Source organism: Oreochromis niloticus, linkage group LG19 (genome assembly GCF_001858045.2).
Source record: "Oreochromis niloticus isolate F11D_XX linkage group LG19, O_niloticus_UMD_NMBU, whole genome shotgun sequence".
NCBI classification, from domain to species: domain Eukaryota; kingdom Metazoa; phylum Chordata; class Actinopteri; order Cichliformes; family Cichlidae; genus Oreochromis; species Oreochromis niloticus.
The window spans coordinates 19604548-19621186 of record NC_031983.2 but is presented as its reverse complement, the minus strand read 5'-3'; the positions used below and the strand labels follow the sequence as shown (position 1 = coordinate 19621186).

Here is a 16639-nt window from a genome sequence, read left to right as displayed (position 1 = left end):
ATATATATATATATATATATATATATATATATATATATATATATATATATATATCAGATAAGACAAATCCGATGTTTTTTAGATACTGAATGAAAACATTACCTGCAAATTCTCCCCGGGACCCGAAGAAGCGGAAGGAAATGTTAGCCGACGAATTTTCATTAAAATTCAACAAGAGGCAAGCTCCGTGAGAGGTTAGATTATTGGCGGGCAGACTCTCGCACACGCACACACACACACACACACACACTTGGAGAGACGCTCACACACACACTTCACAGCTGGTGTGCCTTTCTCCAGCAGAGACTGACAGAAGCGGGGCGACCGCACTAAGCTGTGAGCGCTCTTTTCTCCTCTCCTCCACCAAGCGCGTCTTTTACTGTTGACATAAAAACTTTGAAGAGGTGAGAGTCGAAACGTCAAAACGCCGACAAATCACCGTCGACAGCGCGCATCAACAAAGAAGAAAGGGGAAAAGAAAAGAACCATCAAGTCTGAGAAAAGCGGTGGAGCCGGGAGAAAGAGGGAGCTATGCCATCTCCCGCCGAGCAGAGCCCAGTCCTCCAGTGTTGTGTGTCGGAGCTGCAGCATGGTGTCTCTTTCTGGACTCTGGACCTACTGCCTCGCCCCGGGGAGAACTCATCTCTTTTTCTTCTCTGCCAGAACGCTCCTGCTGCTTCTCTTATTAACCGTCTCTTCCTCCCCGGACGCCTGCTTCCCTCACCCACAACCTTGCCACATTCTCGCCCGGATAGGACACACCGTGCGTCTCGGTGCGCTCTTGCCGACCCGACAGCCGGCACGGATACAAAACGCGCTCAACCGCGCCCTGGCCAGCCTCCGGCATCAAGGCGGAGGGGCAGACTCCTCCACAACAACCTCTCAGCCACCTCCACTGCTGCCCTACAACCTGAGCTTGGAAATGGTGGCTCGATCGCCCGCGGGAGGGGACCCTGAGTCATTGTCCCGTAGCGCCTGCCAGGACCTGGTGGTCAGGGGTGTGTCAGCCGTGCTCGCCTTTCCCCGCTCCAGGGAGGAGCTGATCCAGGTGGAGTTTCTCTCCTCTTTCCTGGAGATCCCCTTCGTATCTATCCTGGAGGACACAGAACCCCTTGTGACTAAGGTAGGGATTGACGCTGTGTGTCTTTCCTGGCCGTCACTGTGCACCTGTAGCGATCATCTTTGAAAGATGACAGTGAAAAATGGTTATGTGTGTATATATCATGGCTTTCATCTTTCCAGCATCTTGCACTTCAATTAGCAGCATGCCATGACCTAACATAATTTCATCTGATTCCAAGAGCTGACATTCTCCAGTGAGTCTTTGACTGACCCATTAGCCTGTGGCATGGATTTTGTTATCTGAGTTGGTGCAAAATGCTTCCTACTAGCCAGATTTTAAGGCAGGCTAAAGGCAAATGGACAGTGGTGGATTGGACAGAAGTGTGATCATCAGAGCAGTTATACTAAAGAATGATTAAAATAATACGGACAGAAATGGTGATAATGTTACACGGATAATTAATTTTAAAAAAGAGACATTTTAGTGTATCAGATTTTAACTTCTACCACTGCTGCCTTCTTCCAGCAAAGTCTGCTGTTCAGACTGATTTTAGCTGAGCTCTGGTGAACCTGCAGGCCCTTAACATGCATGTTTAATATCTGGTCACTTTGACTTGGTATTGGACTGAACCCCCGAGCGAGGTGAAAATTTCTCTCTTTCTAAGCTCTTTTCTCTGTGAATCTATGTGCGTATGTGTGTGTTTGTGCCAGAAAGGATGTGTGTACTTAGAGATTGCTTCTGGCACCTTTCTGAGCCCATTCCAGCAGTTGAAATACTGATAGACAGATGTCACGGAGAAGTGTGGCTCATTCTATTAGTATGATCACATATATGCTATGCTTATGTGTGTAAATGTGGTAGAATTAAAATTAGGTAGACAACACAGATCTATGTGTGTGTGCAATGTTAGTATTCCCAGCAGAACTGCCAGTCAGTCAGTGCAGCTTCTGTCACATTTGCCTACATAAAAATGTCTCTATCCCACTGAGCAGCCAACTGCATCTCTAAGTCACCACAAACATATGAATACACGCACTTTGCAACACATATTTAACTATCACCATCATGTGGGGTGGGGGTAAGTCTAAAATCTTTGTCCTGCCACCTCTCTTTGCCAACAATGGATTGCTTATTCGATTTCAATAAAGGTTGCATGAATGAGAAGTCAAACCACTTGATGAATGTGTCGGCAAAGCAAGGAGATAAGCAGAGGAGAGTAAAAGGAGAGAAATTTAGGAGATATGAAGGGGGGGGGGGGATAGAAGGGGTGAACTGGAAGAGAGAACAGGGTTCTTTTTTTCTATAGAACTGTGCCAAGCAGTCAGAGGGCAAACAACAATCATCACTCTCTTTCTTTGTCTCTCTATGTCGTAGCGCTCCAGTATTTTTAGCCATAATTTCAAGAGACATTTGTGAAATGAAAGCCTTTTTTGGTTAATTTTTGTGTTTAATGCTGCACAAAAGCTTCTCTTTTTTTCTCCTTGGTGTCAGACTAATCTTTCTTTTTTATTGAAGATAATGTCCAATCTTATGATGGCTAACAGACAAAAAAGGACCAGAAAGTGGAAATTATTCCCCAGAGAACAGTTCTGAGTACAGCGTGTGACCAATAAGTGCTCTCCAAAACAAAAAAAGACAAATACAGCCATTTTGAAACACTTATTTAAAAAACCTGCATCTACTGCATGTAAAACATTTCAACCTCCTTTATGATCTTGTTTTTTTGAACTTTCATGCCAATGGGGTAGACTGCTGAAAACATTAGCTCGTTAGTTAATAGCTGGTTTCTTGTTTATTGTGATTCTTCTTTTTTTGTGATTTCATGTTTTTATATATGTGTTCTCATTACTGTCATAGATTTTGGACTGTGGGTGGACAAATTAAGCAATTTTGGGACTCTGTAAGAAATCTGAAAGGTCAGATTTTCAAATTTCCTGAATTATGACACTAAAATCAGGATAATTTCACCATTAAAAAATACAGTTGGTTTGGTGACGATAAAATAGCCTTTAGTCACAGCCCAAAAACAGTTTGAATTTCAGGGGAATGGCCTGTGAAGGATCGTAGTGTGTTTTCTTTCTCTCACACCCTAGGGTGCAACTCTATAGAAAGGGAGCAATGTGGGAAATTAAAGGACGCTGGCAGGAGGTGGGACAGGATCTTAAACACACACAGAGAGGGCAATGACGAGTGGGTTAGGTCAACAGGGAGGCCGATTGTTAGCCTGTACAAACAGGGAACAGTGCACAGGTTTCACTGCTGACAGGGAAAAAACCCAAATCAGAAGATATTATTCTAATTAAAGATGCTATTTACATTCTAGCATCAGGAGGGCGGAGAGCTCCAGAGATGGGGGAGGTGGGCTGGAGAACAGCAGAGACAAAACAAACGGCTTGGCCAAAAAAAAAAAAAAAAAAATCTGTCACAGATTGATCCAAATGAGAAGGGGAGGGGTTTTGTTTTTTCAAAAGAGAGTCTTTCCTCCTGGGGTTTTTAAATTGTGGAAATTCTGCAGGCTACTGGGAATTGAGCCCATGTTTTTCTGGTGAACAGATACCTTTCCTGGACATCAGAGAGGGATAGAAAGACACAAAGAAAGAAAGAAAGAAAGGTTCATGCACATTTAGAAAAAAAACAAACTGATTGTTCCCTTTACCTGCCAAAAGAATACTACATCAATTTTAAAACACCACAGAAAACTAAAAGGCAACTTGTTGACTTGTTTTCTTCTCAGGCTAAACAGACTTCTTCAAGGTCAAAGAAAATGTCAATGAGGGGAAAAAAATACAGTCTTTCACAAATTAATTAGTGTGTGGCACAGTTTTATTTTTCTTTCGTGACAGCTAATTCGCCATATTTCATGTTTCATCTGACGACAACAACAAAAGAAATACTCTTCCATGTCGGGGGCGTCATGTAGCATGTGTGACATTTCTTGGAGGTTGTGATGATAGATTTTTCTGACTACCTTTAAGTGCGCCCAAAAAACCCAAACCAACCAGATGCTGAGGGGTTGAAGGGTTGTCATCATTATGCAAATTTGTCCCACAAATTGTCACATGAAATTCTCTATTGTCAATTATTCCCGTGTCACAAGACTGAAAAATATTCAGCACCACTGATGAAACAGAGACATGAAAGGGCATAGACAGACACGGGGACAGAAAGACAGCCAGAGACAGGGGTCGTCTGTCCGTCTGCGTTCTCCTCTCCCTGCTTAGTCAGAAAGAGCTCTGGGACTATGTGATGTGTCTCAGTAAGGAAGTGCTTATTCTTCCAACCTACTTAAGCTAATTAGAACCACTGTATGACCCCTAACTGTAAATCTCTCTCATCCATCTATGGCATGCAGAATGGGAGGAGAGGAGCAAGGAAGAAGGGACAGAGAGGGGTGGGGAACGAAAAGGAAATGGACTTCTAATTCCCATTAGGGCCATTATGGGCATTTTGGAAGCTGATTTTTTCATCAGTAGCTTTTCATTGATTCAAAGTAAGTAATGAAATTGAGCATATTTGATATTTAAGCAAAAAAGTCCAAAAATAGCCTGGATTAACCCCATAATAAATGGGATGGGGTTTGAAATTGGTATTCTATGCATATGTTGGGGTGTGTTGGTAATAGTAACAATTTAATTCTAATTTTTTTTTTTTTTTGTTAAAAGTTGGTGCAATTTGCCAACAGATATAATTGAAAAAGAACATTATGCATTTTTAATGTGGCCAGCCTTTTTTCATGCACAGTACTACCAAACAATTCTGGATTTGCTGATAATATCACAGGAATTATTTAGTGAGATCATGATTTCTTTTTTTGAAAGTGTATTAGCGGAGAGAGCCAAAGGAAATGGTTTTGCTGATTTCTGAGTGTGATTAGGTGAGAGGGGTGGTATGAAGTGAATCCATTATTTGTCATTCTCCACAAGTGGAACTGAGTTCCTGCAGCTCACTTTACTACCAGTTGCCATTGAAATAAACCTTGGATTTTTTTCCCCCATAAGGTGGAATGTACAGAAGTCTATTTCACAGACTTTAATCCTGACTAACATTCATATTTTTCCCCTTTGTAGTTCCTTTACCTCAATTATTTCCACAAGACATTCCTCATATTATTATATTCCTTTCAATAAAGAAGAGTGTTTTATTCCTATTTCACAAAGCCTATTTTGTACTAGCCTTGTATACATGCATTATGAGTACAAAGGCATATTTTTCTTGACCCAGCTTGCACCTGTTACATTGCCGCTGTGTTTAGTGATGCTGATAATTAAATCTCAATCTATACTGAGCTGCTGAACCTCAAGTCCCACGGAATCGCAGCATTAACAGAACGCAATAACTGCAAATGCTGATGTCATTACCACTATCCCTAAACTGTAATTACCACAATACACACCACAAAGTAATGCAGTGTATAATTCATGAGGTCTTTACTGTTTATGATTTGAAACAACCTTTATCGTTCTGTTGGTGAACTACTTTCCCTACTGCAATCTATCCATCCCGCATTCTTTCATTAAGTCTCTTCTTTTTTTAATGACATACCTCATTCTGCTTAGTAAAATGAAGATTAGTACAGTAAAAAACCCAATTTGCGACTTTGAATGAAATTACATTTTAATCCCGGGACCCTGCTGAATAAGACGCATTGTGGCTCGGAGCTAGCCCTGCTCTCAGAGGACACACATGCTGCAAATGCGTTCGCACACACATCTGCAGTCCCGCGTGCACATCTGCAGAGAAATGCAAGTACTGGCCTCACGCAAAAAATGTATCTTGCATATATGAGATTCACGCACGCACAGAGAGTCTGCCCTGTGCTCACTAAAGGTTATTAAGCCTAATGAGGCTTTGCAAGGCCATGCTGCCTTTAGTGTTTTCTTTGAGATGAGGAGGGGATTTGTGCCGTAAAACCACAGTGGAATAAACGAGTGGAAAGAGAGGGACAAAAACTTGCGCCTAGCCAGCGCTGCAGGGAAACTGACAGCTTGGGACAAGCAGGCCACTTAATGCAAACAGCTCAAAGCTTTTTCTTTATTAGTACTATGATGACAGTTCAGCGCGGTCTTGACTGAGCCAGATTAATTGAGCAGAGCAGAAACAGCGGAGTATGTATTACCAAAAGGACTCTGGGCTTGTTTGAGCTGCTCACTATGGCATTCAAGTTAGTGTTCTAATGTTTGTCTTGTGTTTTTGCCTCTGGTAAAACAAATGTCTCCAGTAGTTCCACACCAATTTTATGTTACTCAGTGGAGCTAAAAAGTAAATGAAGTAGACCAGTGATGGATGGAAGCAAAAAGCACCAGAATGGCTGTATATATCAGCAAGCAAAGGAGATGTGGTTTTCATTATAATGAGTTAATAAAGGAACTGATGGAGGTATATAGGGATAAAGAAAGAAGGAATTGGTCTATTCTATACTCAGAAAAGAGGGAAAACGTTGAATGGGAGAATATGGAAGTAGGGGAAAGTGAGGAGGAAATATGAGAATGGACAGAATATGTGGAATTAGAAACCGCAGGAAAAAACTACTCATCAAGCAAAAATTAAGGAACATTTGAAGGACGAATCTTGGAAAAAAGGAAGTATATTTCAGAGAATAAGAAAGTGACTATGGAAAAAGGGAGGCACCAGGTAGAAAACAAGGAAAGTAAAGACATAAGGGAATAAATTTACTGTAAATAAACAGGAAAGAATCAGGAATTAAAGAATAAGGCATGGGGAGAAAGTGGTTATTTTGAAAAAAGGGAAGGAAAGCAAAAGGAGGGAAGTGGGATAGAGGAATAAATAGAAAAACTAGTGAAGGGTGGAAAAAAAGAGGAGGGATCAGCAGAGGAAGGAGAGTTCAAAGGTTGAAATAAATGAAGAAGAGAGGGTGGAGGTGCAGGGAGGGAAGGTGGTAATGGTGGGGAAGGCTGACAGCAGTCCCACGACTTGTGTTTTCTCTTCCATTGCACAGTCTGATGGAGGCAGTTTTATCTACACTGTGCCGGTTCATTAGAGGATTAGTGAGTGATAACTAAAAGTTATCTGTGATTGAAAAACACCTTCACTCCAACACGTGCACACACGTGGACATGCGCACATGTACACACACATTCTGTTTACACACTAACACACACTGTGCACATATAGATTGTACTCATGCAAACTTATTCAACTTCCCAAACTTATTCCATCCACCAAAAGTTAGTGCCATCTTTCCCGTTCTGCAGAACCTGCGATTGTGCAGCAGTTGTTTGCCTGCATACACACATGAGAATGTGTGTTATAGTTTTTCATTATGTGGCAACTGAGGCAGAACACCACAAATCTAGGCCAGGTGGGCTTCAGTGATAAGGGCACATCGGGAGACAACACACACACATCATAGGACCCTATAGAAGATCCCATAGGCATAGGTCAGGGGTGAAAGACAAGCAGACGGGAGAGGCAGACAAGTGGCGAGACAGGGGAGAGAAGGTGAGAAAGACATGCGCTGATGTGAGATTAAACAGATGCTGACAGATGGCGTTGGGGCATAGCTGAGCCACTGCCAGAGAGACAGGTTAGCCAAACACAAGGAGTGAAGATGAGAAAATGGGGTAAATGTCCAGAAAGGGGTAAGACAAAATTCAAGTAATAAAAGCAAAAGAGTAGGAAAGAGAAACAGATAGAGAACCAAACAGAGTTAGACAGATAGCAATTCCGACAGGGTGGGGTGGGAAACAAAGAAAGATTAAAAACTGAGAAAGAAATAGCAAAGTGAAGTGAGCAAGTAAGTTAGAGATAAAAAAGGAAAGGGGGGACCAGGAGGTGTCAGAGAAAGTGTGACAGAGCCAAGAGCTGTCAGGGATGAAGTTATTTGAGAGGCGGGTGAGGCACAGACAGGAGATTGAAGGATGGTAGACCCCAAGGTAACTTCTGTGTTCCTTCTGGGATATTTATGTTGGGAGTTGGCAAGAAAACAGGCATGATTTAGAGCCCATCTGGTTAGGCTTCAACACCACCTGCCCACAGAGGAAAAGCTGTCTGTAAGGAGACATACAACAGTGCACCAGTGGCACTTGTGTACACACGCAAACATGCTTCGTTACATCAGTTACATGTGTAGAAATGGAACCATTTCCCTCGATTTGGCTCTCCTCCAGTTTTGGCACTTTAAATTTGAGTTTAAATGCTGGGATTTAGGGCAATGCACATGATCTTAAACATAAACTATATCGTAAATTTAGATCTTGGTCCAATTTAGTGTATGTTTTGGATGCTAAAGATCAGAGTAAGGGCAAAATGAAAATGGTTGCATAGCAGGTCACAGCACTGAAAAAAGTGAAACCAGTTATGTTTGTGGATGGAAAACCTGATCACCTTGTTTAAAGTAATAAAAATCTTTATGTAATGAAGCACGACCATAAAAACTATAAGCCTACTATAGCTTTAGCCAGATCACAGAATTGAATGATGATTACGGAAATCTGGAATTTGTGCAGCATTTTTGTTCACTACACTCTGACCTCGCCACTCCCCACAAGGAAACACTCTACTCATCTCAGCAGGGAGAAGGGATTTGTGTTGGTGTGTGCAGGCATGCAGCAAAAGAATGAGCAGAGCACTGACAGCTTAAGTACACCGCTGTGATTGAAAGGGTTTCTTGAGGTATGTGATCGCTGCCTTTTGCTTGTCAGTCTGTTTGTCAACAGGAAAAACTACAGAACTGGATTTTATGAAACCTGGAGGAGTATATGGAGCATGGCCAAAACTGAACTTTTAAAATTAGGCATAAATCTGGATTATCGTGTTTAAAATTTACAAAAATCAGGGAATTGGCCTTGGTCGAACATGAGCTTTGAAAGGGCCTTTCCATTTGGTTGAGTGTTGCTTTTCTAAATGCAGCAGATAACTCAAGTGGGGCTCCTGTAACTACCTTGCAGGTTTAGTTTTTTATTTTTTAAGTGGAAAATTTTGTTAACGATATTTGTGAACACAGTTCACAGTTCATAACTGTTATCATAGTTAATATTCCAGTGCATTGTTTTGAATAATGGATTTTCCATCAAACTGGTTTGGGCCACTGGGCAAACAATGCTTTTACTACAAATCCTGAAAAGACTTGGATGCTACGTTTAGTGCTCTGTATATTCATGGTGTCAAACTACCATTACTTTCTTCAAATCAATATGTGGTGTTTGCAAGTGGTCAGACTGCAGAAACAACAAAAAACTAATACAGGTTAAATTGTACTAGTATGTCTCAAGAAATTGAAATATTATAAAAATTGATTTTTGTTAAATTAATTAAAAAGGCAGAGCTTTTTATATTTTATATTCATGTCACATAAAGTCAAATATTTCAAGTTTGCTGATTATTGCTTTTAGCTTGACTGTAATAAAAAATGTAAATAACTGTGGTAGGACTTTTTTTTATTAAAGCCTAGAAATAATGTGGTAAAGGTGGAGTAATAAGGTGGGAACAAGAGGTTAATAACTAATTTGGTAATAGAATGTTATTACCATGTAATTACAATAAAATGATAATATATACATAAAATTATAATAGCATCCTAATGTGTCAAGGTGTCAAAACATCAGTGTATAAAATTAGGCATACTTTTTTTCACATCATTACCCTCAGTTTCTGGCCTGTTATTAACCAGTTACATAGAGTTCAGTGTAATATCACTCAGGTAGAAACCACTGTTTGTACACGGTAGTCACTTGGGATCACCATCAATTTTGGCAATTAAGTGGTATTAATATACCACTTAATTTCCACATTCTTGCCTCTTTGTTTCCACCATATTGTTCTCCTATTACCACATTATCACTGGAAGCTGCACTGGAAAGTGGAACCAAAAATAAATAAATCTGAATTACATGTCTGACGTGAGTGAAAACACCCTCAAATTAAAGCTACGTAAACTCGTCACTTGTTTCAGCTGGAAATGCAAAATGACGGCACATGCCTTCTGACTTTTCTAAAACTTTCACACAATTCCACATTTACGTTAATACTGACACGATCTTCCTGTAAAACGCATGTCCTATCCCGTGATTGCAGGGACCTACTGATGTAAATCCAATCATGCTCACACACATAAACTCTAGTGTTCAAACGCCATGAAATACACACACGGCAGTCACAGTTACAGCTCTGCCCCACACATACGTGGACAGGAATGTCTCAGTCAAACTGTATCTGGGACCATCCATCACACACAAGCAGTTGTCATTTCTTGGGAAGTCATGTTTCTCTCACCTTCTCCCTTTCTGCATTGACCTCCGCGTTTGAGCTGGCTCCATAAAGTAGAGCAGAGCGGAACGACAGATAAATCCTCAGTGATATCCTCGTCTGATATTCATTTGCACAACATCTAACACATAAATACTATTTATTGGATGAGAAGAGACATGCAGACATGGCACAACAGAGCAAGTCACTACAATATACAAGGTAGCAGGGAAAAATTTAAAAGGGCGAGTACTGAAGGCAAGTGATGTGTGAATTTAAAAGTGAGTTTAAATGGGATGACCCACAAGAAAATAAAAGAGATGGAGAAATAAAGAGCTAAAAAAGTGTGATAGAGAGAAGAAAATAGGATGTGATCAATTTTCCTTCTTCATTGTCCTTCACAACAGAGGACAGACCGTCCTCCAGATAGCGCTAAAGCAGCTTCCCTGTCGCACTTATCTCCTGCCAAGTCACGCAAGAGAGCGGTGCAATATTTCACTCTAATTCAGGTAGTAGCATGCATATATCTTGCATCTAGCTGCTCATTTTCTTTGTTGTGGTTGAGGGACAACTGAAGAACACCATAAAATTACTATTTGTAAAACCTTTCAAGATAAATTATATGACCAAAATGTGGACTGTTTGGACACTTATTCAGATAAAATGACAAATATCATGACAAGAAAACAAATCTTTTTGTTTGATAACTTTATGCCCGAGTGCCATATTTTCCCGGTACAACAGTGTAGGCGTGTAGGTGTGAACAGTCAACTAACTTCACTTGGGTTGTCATGTCATAACATTTTTATGCTCTATAAAAAACAGATTCCCTGACATGTAACAAGGTTGTTGCACCGGCAAACAGTACAAGACTGAGCAGAATCAATAAGTTGTGAAGTACCTCAGGCAAGGAAACGGAGTCAAGATTTTTTAATTGAGAAAAAGGGAATGAACAAACATTGAATTGCGTTGTTCTTTGTTTTCTTCTTTTGTTTTCTTTCTTTTGTTTTTGAAAAAAAGAAGCTTGTGGCATTATTTTTTTCTGTGTGTTTCAGCAGTAGAGTGGCCATGAGGTTTTGTTGGAAACCAACTGTTTATATTTTCCCAACTCATGACACCAGAGTGAACTGGCACTGAGGCATGCAGGTGGAATGGTTTGGTAGAAAGATCCTTTTCAGGCAGGACAGCTGGGCAAAATGGTTGGGTGGATATATCTTTTTCAGGCAGCCCGCCGTTGACTACTGCTGACTGAGACTTGTCAGGTATAAAATTGGACTGGAGGAGCGATATCTCAATTTTAGTTGAGATGCTGCAGAACGAGTGGATCGAAATCTGTCCTTTAAAAATGTAAAGTCTCATTTAGGAGGATTGGCATACGACGTGTGATAATGAAACACATTTGAAACGACTGAACTGTTTCACCAGAGTAGAAGCATTTTATGTTGCCTTTTGTCACCTAGCTGGGTATGAAAAGCAAAGGAAGGCAGTGCAGTATCTGAAAATATGAATTCCTTCTTTAGTGCAGTGCACAGAAGAAGAAAATTAGCTTTCATCAAATGACTCCTTCAACAGAAAAAATGGGAAAGGCATAGAAGTCACACTTTGTCCTTGTCCAAAAGGCTCATTGCGCTTGAATATCAATAGCAATCTAAAATTATACATCGAAATAATCAATTGCAGGCTTAAAGCTTCCAAATTAATTAAATGATTATGAAACAGCAAAGTTGGGCCAAGGTTACATAAGGCATTATAAATGTAATGCTCTGAAACTCGCTAACTTAAAATACAAGTCCCACAATTCTCCTGCTGGCAGTGAACAAATAGGGTTCATTTTGCAAGAGAGGTTAAGTGTTGAAATTACAGTTTTGAGTTTTATTTTTACTCATACTTAATAAATAGTTGGATTTACATGCAAGTCAAGAAGGAGAAATGGGACTTTCCTGCCATCTGTGTGTTTTGCTTTTCCTTTTTGGCACAAAGAAACAAAGCATAGCTTATGAGTCAGCAAAGCAATCATGGTATTGGACATTCCCGCAGCAGTCACTCTCAGACTTTGTTTAACAGTGTTAATTTTCCAAATGGCACCATAGTACAGATGCAGAGTTCATTGGCACGCTTGTCAGCTGTGGTTAAAGGATGCCTGATAGACCAGTACGTGCTTGATCTGTACATTCCACTTCCCTGTCCACTCTGTGTCAGTCTCAATCCAACCATCGCCGCTGCATCAACAGAGGGGGTTACAAGTTGACTGCCAAGGCAGAAGCTCTGCCAACAGCACTGTTTGTGCGCCTGTGTCTTTTGTTGTTATATTGGGTGTGAAAAATGTTTGTTGTGTCAGCTTTGGCATGAATGCGCTGTCCTCCCTTTACCGTATAAACAGTTGAGTTTGAGCTCAGGTTTTATTTTAGTTTCACAGGAGCTTCCTCTGCAGATTTTATTGCCTGGGTCTTTTGAAATAATAATGTTTACTTGTTCATTTCTGTGAGTCCTTTGTAGATGTCGTGTTCATTTTGGATTTAAGGCTGACTTTCACTTTTGTTTCTGAAAAGATTGATTTTTTTAGCCACCCAGAGAGATAGGAACAAGCTGAAAATGAACACTAAGTTGCCCAGCAGACACTAAAGATTACACTTAGCATTTATCTGGATTAATGGCTTTTTAACTAATGCAAGCTTAACAGTCACTCTTTGCATACGTGTAGTTTGATCTTGTTTGGAACAAGTAGTTCCAAATTTTATTTGCTTGGTATTTAGTGATGGACAGGTGGAGTACAGTGGGTTAATCAGAATCTGTTTTCAGCGTCTGGAAAGGAAGATTTAACAAATAAAGAGTAAAAATTCAAAGCGTTCTTATTCCAGGATGTTAAAATGTCACAGATGTTCTGTCACTTGTGCTGGTGTTCCAGAAATACAGCGAGATATGCCCTGTGATGTCTGTGTCTTAGACACAGAGCGATAACGGTCCTCTTTTAAAGGGTGATGCCAAGTTACTTGTTTGCCCACCAGGGTATCGCAATTCACAGCCTATTAAGGACCTTAGTGTTTTGCATTTTGTTTTCATATGCTGATTCATTGTGACTGTTGCTTGCTTTTTTACTTGCTTGCTTATTTTACTTGCTTTCACTCACTGCTTGGGCACCAAACACTACTTCAGTGTTTCCTCTAGGCTGGCTGCATTGGATGAAGGGAACACTGTGCTTGGTTAGGTTAAGGAAAAGATCAAGATGTGGGTTAAAGTATATTGTGTTAAAATATAAATCCTGCATGTTAGTGTAATGACGTGTATGCACAAGTTCAATAAGGAAGGAAGATATTTCCTAAGTTTTTGACTGCTAGTCTGTTCTCTACATCACTACCACTTTCCCATGCTGTCAGTCTCAGTGCTAACACCATTACTCTGGTCCAGTCATCTTCTTGCCTGCCTTCGTTGAATCAATCAGCCTCCACTCTGCATGGTTTAAATTTGTGCTCTCCGTCACTCTCCCTTTCAGAATTGTGCAACCCACCTCCTCCCATCTCCACCTCAACCAAGTCACTCAGAGCTCCATCCAAGCCTCAGTCTTCATCTTCACCACACCTCTGCATCTAGGGGGTGTCCTGTCCTGTCACCCCTGGGATACCGATCTGCCATGATGGGTCATCGGATTCTAATCGCCAAATACATTCATACATTTCTCTGTCTCAATAAATCATGTTCAGTTCTTCCAAATGACCTCTCCTTATTGAACTGGTTGTGTTCTACTGGTGTCTCTTAACTCACAACTTGATGTAGTTCTTTGCAAGCATCTATATTTAAAGCAAGGTGGAAATGAGAGATCCATATATCCTTTATTTATCCAGGTAGAGATGCACCGATTGCAATATTCATGGCTGAAGTGTACCCTGCTGATACTTATTTTTTTCCTGATTCTGATTTTTTCCTTTTAAAAACTCTAACTTGCAGCATATACAGAGAAAAACACTGTTTCTTCAATGCAAAACATTATTTTCATAATACAAAACACAAAAATAATTAAACCTTACAATTTTAGCCAAAATCTCAGGTACCAGATGTCCTTTCACTGGATAATAAAGAGCTCTGCTACAGGAAAGAGGTACAAATAATTCACTGAATATGATTTGTTGTACACCCACATTTATCTGACATGTTTTATGTTACGTTCCCCTGAGGGGTCTAGGCGGTGAGGGGGAAGTAACAAAAAGTGTCCGGGTCAGAAAAAGGAGTCAAGGAGGCAAAAGGGTTAAATTAAATAGTTTTATTAAAGTAGCTCAACTAAAAGAGACGGACAAGCCGCTATCACCATTTAAGGAAAACAAACAAAACTCAAACGTTGGTCAATACAGTAAAAAGTAAGTCAAAAAGAGAGCAGCTCACTAGCTGCAATCACACAAACACACAGCTCACTAGCTGCAACCACACTAATGGCACTCTGGCCCAGAGCTCACCTTTCTCTGGGCTTAAATCCCTTTAATTACTAACGAGAGTCAGCTGCACAAAAGAAAAAGGTGGCACCTAAGGCAGAAGTGATGGTAGGACACACCCACACAGACAACTTCAGGAGGAGGCCCTGCTAGGGCCGTAACATTTACCTTACCAAACAAGAGAAGATGCAACAAATTATATTACAAAATTATATAACTAAATAAATGTCATGTACTTGCATAATTTCCCAATTTTTTTTTTTTTTCAAATTCACCAGATAAAGGACATCAATCCTTTTCTCTTTATCACTTGTCTCCACAGCTTTAGCTTTAGCCACTTTACTTTTGTTAGCTTTTATTAAAATCTCCATGTTCAATTCAACCTGGTGAAGGTGAGTTAAGTATCTAATTACATTTGTTGTTACAAATATTTTCACGGTGTTGGGGTCTTCGTTAACAACAAAGAGCTCCCACATTAATGACGTGTTCTCATGTGGTTGTGAGTGTACACCTGAGTTGCTGTGTGCATGTTTGGAATTGGAAATTTCACTAGAAATCACAGATTATGGTTCCTGGTTGGTCAGTTATCTTATCACTATGTCCAGGTAAAACTCTCACTGAGATTAAAAATCTCTTTTTCGTGAGTGACCGCCAAGAGGAGCAGAGATCTAATATTGCATTAACCCAGTGTGTTGCATGCACAAATCTGTGACACAGCAGTTTTTAAAAAACACCAGTATTTGATGCTCCGTGAGAATGGGCATCAAACGAGAATAGATTTGAGTGACAATTCTCTTTCGGTTTGTCACTACAAGTGACAGCTTTCACATACTAATTTGATCCACTGCTGATAACTTTATTTCTAACTCGGTTACAATTGCTGAAAGCCAAATGTATTCCATGAACGATTCAGAAGTATTCACATTTAACAATTAATTTCAGCTCAGAGTTTTGAACCATCGTGATTTCACCTGGCTCCTTTCTGCTTCAACAAAGTCAGTGCACATATTTGTGGATGTCCTATACGTACAGCAGGCCATACACTAAAAGAAATGCTGGTCAATTCTTATTCCTTGGTGGCACTTAAAGAATGAGATATTGATCGCAACACACACAACTTATTTTCCTGCTTTACGTAAATCAGTTTGTGATTGACAGTTTCTGGACCCATAGCTGTCCATCCCACTGACTGTTGATACCTATATCCATTCTCCAGCCCACCAGTGGTTTAACCCTGCTTTCAAATTAGCATCAGTTGCTTCTCCAAGAGCTTTTATTAACAGTGGACATTTCCAAAACCTAATAATATTGCTGGTTTCTCTCTATAGCATGCCTGGGATTGTACAAGCCTAAGTGATTAGTTTTACAGCAGCACAAATCGCTCTGAAGTAGATTGTCAGCGGTGAGTGCAGGAGGTCCTCAAGAGGGAAAACATTCAGTCCTCTAGCTATTTAATTATGAGGGCAACAGACCCTTGGGTGCATGGCTTCTTTCTCTCACAAAAGAGGCTCACTAACAAACTCCGGTGAATGCCTTTGATTGATCTGAAGCTATTTGAGGTGGCCATGAAAAGAAAAAAGACAGTTACAGAAGGAGGGAATGAGAGAGGAGGAGAAGAAGAAAGCAGGGAGAGAGGGGGCTGGAAAGGAAAAAGATGGAAGGAAAGCGGAGAGAGGGATATCAGCAGGGAGGGAAGTACTGTATGGAGCCAGGAAGAGAGAATGAGGGATGAAGGGAAGCAAGGCTTGGATAGATGGCTGGAGGGATGAGTAGAGAGAGAGAGGAGGGGATGTTGGCGTCTTTTTTGGCACGGCAGTTTCCTGCACACACAGAATCCACACAACTAGACACAGACCCAAGAGGTGCATTTGCACACATGCTGACACAAAAACACACTTTGTTAAACTGGTGTTAGGGCTTCCACTGTATCATGGGAACAGAGATGTGGATG

The 16639-nt window shown here is 40.6% G+C and overlaps 1 protein-coding gene across 4 annotated transcripts in view; it reads left to right on the top strand.

The window, feature by feature from the left end:
* Positions 1-297: 297 nt before the first annotated feature.
* Positions 298-16639, top strand: part of LOC100692877 (glutamate receptor ionotropic, NMDA 3B) — a 77825-nt gene continuing 61483 nt past the window's right edge. The window contains exons 1-2 of one of the 4 annotated variants that reach the window (XM_025901089.1): positions 14826-14874; positions 15017-15080. Coding sequence is in view for 1 of the 4 variants with exons in the window: in XM_019349138.2 (XP_019204683.1) it covers positions 590-1123 (534 nt within the window). In the remaining 3 variants the exon portion in view is untranslated. Of the gene's footprint in view, positions 1124-14825; positions 14875-15006; positions 15081-16639 lie in introns of those variants that run through there. The other 3 variants (XM_019349138.2, XM_019349139.2, XM_013270114.3) reach the window with 3 other exon arrangements.